The sequence below is a fragment of the Suncus etruscus genome, chromosome 1, assembly GCF_024139225.1.
Source record: "Suncus etruscus isolate mSunEtr1 chromosome 1, mSunEtr1.pri.cur, whole genome shotgun sequence".
Taxonomy (NCBI): domain Eukaryota; kingdom Metazoa; phylum Chordata; class Mammalia; order Eulipotyphla; family Soricidae; genus Suncus; species Suncus etruscus.
The window spans coordinates 148399679-148405678 of record NC_064848.1 but is presented as its reverse complement, the minus strand read 5'-3'; the positions used below and the strand labels follow the sequence as shown (position 1 = coordinate 148405678).

The 6000-nt window shown below is 53.5% G+C and overlaps 1 protein-coding gene across 1 annotated transcript in view; it reads left to right on the top strand.

The window, feature by feature from the left end:
* Positions 1–3808: 3808 nt before the first annotated feature.
* KIAA1549 (KIAA1549 ortholog) overlaps positions 3809–6000 on the top strand; it is a gene marked incomplete at its 5' end in the record, with an annotated part of 126773 nt that continues 124581 nt past the window's right edge. Inside the window, 1 exon segment of the mRNA XM_049782727.1 lies at positions 3809–3851. Within this exon segment, the coding sequence (XP_049638684.1) occupies positions 3809–3851 (43 nt within the window).

Sequence of the window (6000 nt, the reverse complement as noted above, 5' to 3'; positions counted from 1 at the left end):
GGAACCAGGGATGATCTTTGGGTAAAACAAGGTATAATCTGACTGGGCTGGAGCCATAATACAGTGGGTAGGACATTTGCTTTGCATGTGACCAACCCAGCTTCAATCCCCAGCACCCCATATAGTTCCTTGAGCCAGGAAAGAATCCCAAGCACAGCTAGGTATGATTCCAAAACAAACGAAAATTTGAGGCTTGCAAGACAGATGAACTATTATTATTATTATTTTTTTTATTTTTGAGCCACACCCGGTAACGCTCAGGGGTTACTCCTGGCTATGTGCTCAGAAGTTGCTCCTGGCTTGGGGGACCATATGGGACACCGGGGGATCGAACCGCGGTCCGTCCAAGGCTAGCGCAGGCAAGGCAGGCACCTTACCTTTAGCGCCACCGCCCGGCCCCAGATGAACTATTATTAAGATGCTCCTTCCTATCAGTTTCTTTAAAACTAACCTCTCTGGCTTGTTTCCTCTTTTCTTTTTTGGGTTTTAGGCCACACCCAGTGGTGCTCTGGAGTTACTCCTGGCTCTGTACTCAGAAATTGCTCCTGGCAGGCTCAGGGGACCATGTGGGTATCAAACCCAGGCCCGTCCCAGCTTGGCTGCGTGTAAGGCAAATAAATGCCCTATCCGCTGTGCCTTAGCTTGTTTTATTATATGAGGAGACAAGAATAGCTAGATTGCCCCAATCTTTCTTTCAGAGCACTAACATGTGGGTGCATAAATATGTCTGCTAGATTCATTGCATCATTGACTTTGTCTTCACCCCTCTTCAAACAAATATATCTGTATAGGAATTTGTATTTATACAGTGAGGGCAAGTATATGAATGCATGCACACACACACACACACACACCCTGTATCTACCATCCAGACAGACACACACACCACGACACATATAGACACACACACGACACATGCAGACACACACACACACCCTGTACCTACCATCCAGACAGGTAGAGGCCTGGGAAATAATTTTACACACACACATTTTACACACACACGCACTTTACACACACACACAACACACCCTGTACCTACCATCCAGACAGGTAGAGGCCTGGGACATATTTTTACACACCCACACATTTTACACAGAACCACGCACTTTACACACACACACACACACACACATACACACACAAACACCTGTACCTACCATTCAGACAGGTAGAGGCCTGGGACACTTTTACACACACGCACACACACATTTTACACACATACATACACGCACACATACACACACTTGTACCTATCATCCAGTCAGGTAGAGGCTTGGGAGATATTTTTCTAAACGCTGAGGCAGAAAGCTCTGAATAAGATCAGCAGGGTTCTATCTGCCTGACACCTTTCACTTTCCTTTGAGTTGTGACTGTGAGTCATTTCTATGATCTCCAAGTTGCTTTTTTTTTTTTTATTTCTAAGTGATGTCAAGCCTTTTTTTTTTTTAATTACATATTTTGGGGCGGGAGAGATAGCACAGCGGTGTTTGCCTTGCAAGCAGCCGATTCAGGACCTAAGGTGGTTGGCTTGAATCCCGGTGTCCCATAGGGTCCCCCGTGCCTGCCAGGAGCTATTTCTGAGCAGATAGCCAGGAGTAACCCCTGAGCACCGCTGGGTGTGACTCAAAAACCAAAAAAAAAAAAAAATTTTTTTTTTTGTTTGCTTTGGGTCACACCCGGTGGTCCTCAGGGGTTACTTCCAGCTCCTTACTCAGAAATCGCTCCTGGCAGGCTCGGGGGACTATGTGGGATGCTGGGATTGAACCTGGGTCCTTCCAGGGATGATCATGTGCAAGGCAAATGCCCTACTGCTTTGTTATCACTCTGACCCCAAACCCTTCTTAATGGCTGGGCAAACATTTCCTTTTTTCTCCAACTGGCCAGAGTCTGGAGAGGGAATCTTCTCATTGGAAGACTTTGGGTTTAGGTATAAGTGTGCTTCTGTGTGGATGTTAGGTGTGACTGGAGGCCAGAGCCTTAGCTTGCAAGCTCTACAACACAAATAACCAGGAGGGACTTTCTCAGGGCTATGGGAACCCCTGCCTCCGAGGCTTAATGTGGCAACACTCATCACAGATTATGGCAAGACCGTTGGAACAAGACCGAGGAACAAGACCATTGGACACTCAGCACAGGACCGAAGTCTGGGGCCAAGCGCTGCTGTGGGGATTTCAGAGAATGAGGACTAGTCTGTGTGGTTACTGGGCTCTGTGGGCCGATATCCAAACCCTACACGCAGGAACTCAGAGATTTGCATGTTGGGGTCTAGTATGTATATATCCTCTTCCGATGGCGGGAAAGCTAAAACACAGGTATGAATAAAGACAAATGAAATTAGGGATTAAATGAGGGACAAAAGCTCTCTGACCATCTTTCTTTTATTTGGGGGGGTATTCTCGGCATTGTTCAGGGCTTACTCCTGACTGAGCTCATGGACCACTTTAGGGGACTATATGGGGTGCCAGTACGGAATCTGGGCCAGTCACGTGCAAGGCAAATGCTCCACCTGCTCTACTGATTTTTTGGGGTGTGTGAAGGGGGTCATGCTTGATCTCTCCTGCTAGGCTATTGTATGTGTATGTGGGGGCAGCGCCCTGGGACCATGCATCCATCTATCTTGGGCCCCGTTGTCTGATGCTGATTCTGGGCTAGGAACATCCAGGCTGGGGCCTCACTGTGAGGGGAGCCCAGCTGGAGAGTAGAGGAGTTTTTGTTTTTTCCTACCTACATCATTCACACTTACCTTGTCCACAGTCCTTCCCCAAGAAACATTGTCTATCCAGTGCCACCGACTCTCAGCTCAAGAGTCCACCGTGCGGCTAACAACCCACCAGAGAGATAGATGCCAAGAGCCACGAGGGTGGCATCAAGATGCAAGACCTTGAATCCACAGGGGGAGTTAACAGAGTTAGCCCTGGGCAAGCCCTCGACGACCCAGGCACTCTCTTGGGGGCTTTCCTCCCTGTCGTTCCCAGACTAATTCTGCAGTTCTGAAAGGGCCTGACTGTGCGCGTCCAGCTCAGTTAGGTTTCCCCAGTGGCAGGAGCCTCCAGAAAGCCTGTAAGATGCGGGGCGCCCTGGGGTGGGGTCAGGGTGTCCCGCCCAGCGCCCTGCAACTTCCCCTTAATCCTTGCGGACCTGAAGGCCCTGGGCAAGGACTGGGCTTGGGCTCGGGCTCGGGCTTTGTCCCCGAAATTTGCAGGCCCCTTCCCACGTGCAGAAGCTTCCCGACTGCAAACGAAGCGGAGCAGCCGGAGGCCCCTCGCGCTGCGCTCCTCTCCAAGCTCCGAAGCCTCCCGGGAGCGCGTCCTCGGGGTGCGGTGCGGGGGGACCCCCTAAACCCGGCGCCCCTTCCCGGCCCCGCCAGCAGACAGACGCGGGGCCGGCCGGGAGGTGGAGCTCGCCGCCCCGCGCCTGGGCCCGCGCGTTGCCGGGCAGCGGCTCGGAGGCTCCGAAGGGGGCGGAGCGGCGAGGCCGGCGTGCGCGGGCGGCCCCGAGTCCCCGTCCGGGTCCCCCCGGCCCTCCCCTGCCTCGCCTCGCCTCGCCTCGCCTCGCCGGCCTCCCTGCGCGCCGGTGCGCGGCGCCCCCGTCCCCGCCGCAGCGGCCGCGCGTCCCGGGCCCGAGCGCGCAGAGCCGGGTGCGCCTTGGGGAGGCGCGTCGTGGCGCGGCGAGGCGCGGCGAGGCCATGGGCGGGCAGCCCCGCGCCGGGGTCGCGCTGCTCCCGGGGCCGCAGAGCTGCCGCGGGCCGGGCGCCCAACGCCCGGGGCTGCTCCGGCGGCTGCTGCTGCCGCTGCCGCCGCCTTGGCTCCTGCTGCTGCTGCTGGTCCGGCCCACGGAGTGCCAGCCAGGTAAGCCGTGCCATGCCATGCTTCCCTGCGCCCACCGCCGCTGCCACCCTGTCTTCCTGTGCTTCAAAACCCCCAGCCCCAGCCTCGCCTGCCTTTCCTTCCCCGCCGCCCCCCTTTTGCCATCCTCACCCGAGATGCGCCTTCCATTTCATTCCATTCTTCTCGGGGCCCAGCTCTGGCAGGCGCAGGAGAAAGCCAGTCCCAGCAGCATTGCGCCTTCTGCGCTGCCTAACGGGGCTGCAGAGCTGTCCCCGGGAGTCCCACCGATCCCCTTCCCTTGGCTGAGTCTGGTTGCCCCCCCCCCCGCACCCCCCAGATCGGAACGTGTCTTTCTTATCCTTGCAGAAGATAGACGGTTGATTCTTACTTAGCCTGGCGTGGCTGCATGAAATGTTTCGGGATACTTTATTGTTGTGGGAAGGGGGTAGACCTTGGGTGTATATGTGTATGTGTGTGTGTTTGCGCTTTATAACAGGATAGCGTTGCTCCCAGTAGCCCCAGGTGCAGGCCGGCCGGCCCTAGCCCCTCCAGTGCATCAGGACACAAAGAACACTCCAAAAAAAAAAAAAAAATCTCTTGGAAAGCGCCCTGGCTATGGATGGATCTTTGCAGCTATCGCTGTTACTTCTGCAAAGGCATTATTAGTACAATGGAGTGCGAAAATAAAATATTGTGATTCTCAAGTGTCAGGCCGGGAAGGCAGTGGGGCTGTTTTTAGCCTGTTCATCAGCATGGAATTAAGAGGCATGTTTTTGGGGAGAAGCCTGTGGGCGGGTTTTGTTGTTAGGAAATGATTTAATTCTTCTTGCCTCTCTGAAATGTTTATTTGTCCACTTGAGCCGGCTGATAGCTGGAGGATAGCCAGTGGTGTTGCTCCAGCATGGGGGAGTGGAGGGAGGGCGCAGAAAGGAGAAAGGTTTCCCTTATCCCCAACACACACACTGGACAGAGAAGCCCAAAGCTGGGGCACCTGATCTAGTCCTCTGGCTTATGGGGGCTCATAGCAGCAGAGCATTGGCCAATCCTTGGAGGTAGGTATCCCTTAGACCTCACAGCGGCCGGGCATTTGAACCAAGCTGAGCAGGTGACAGTACAGTTGAAAACCTGCCAGGAATTCACTATTCAGAGGATGGAACCCTCCTTCCCCCTTAGGGAAGAGGAAACTGTGGAGCCCAGAGCAGGACTAGCTCAAGGTCACAGGCTACTTGGTGACCAGTGATCACTTCTTAACTCCCCCTCCACGTTGGGGAGAGTTTAAAAGCACACTAGAGGCCTCTCCTGGTTCCCTAGAACTGGCGCAGCCCTGGCTTGGGGAGCCCTCCTGGAGTGGGGGGGGAATACATTAGAAAAAAAGTCCTCACTGGGCAGAGTGCAAATGCTTTGCCTAATCTAGTATTCATGGTTTGCATCCAACTCCTGGTGAGGGCCGAGCCCTGTGTCCAGAGTAGACATCCCTTTTTAATTTGCAAGCAGAAATGTAGAGCTCACTTCTGGCACAGGTTACCATCCCTATCCTCTCCTGGTGCTGTCTTTTACCAGCACCATCCTGTCTCCTGATTTTGGAGGCATGATTGTTCCCATTTGACAGGTGGGGACTATCATTCACAGGACTAGAGGTCGGGTTGACTCCCAGCCTGATGCCTATGTCCTCCAAATACTGCAGCTCCCTTCTGTGAAATTGGCCATCAGGATTATTGTAGAAGTGGTATCGGTAACTGCGATAACTCTAAAATAAATAATGGGGCTGTTTGTATGATCCACCCACAAGTTTCTCTGGTTTTATTTATTTTTATTTTTATTTATTTATTTTTTTGGTTTTTGGGCCACACCCGGCAGTACTCAGGGGTCACTCCTGGCTGTCCGCTCAGAAATAGCTCCTGGCAGGCACGGGGGACCATATGGGGCACCGGGATTCAAACCAACCACCTTTGGTTCTGGATTGGCTGCTTGCAAGGCAAACGCCGCTGTGCTATCTCTCCGGGCCCTCTCTTTGTTGTTATTAACGTTATCTTTGAATTAGGGTTTCTCCAGTGGGGTTGGGGTCCACCAGGGCTGAAACAGGAGACCATGCGGTGGTTAGGATAGAACTCAGAACTTATGCTCCAACCTTCCTTCTTGGTGAGAACTGTTGTCACACTTGATACTGGGG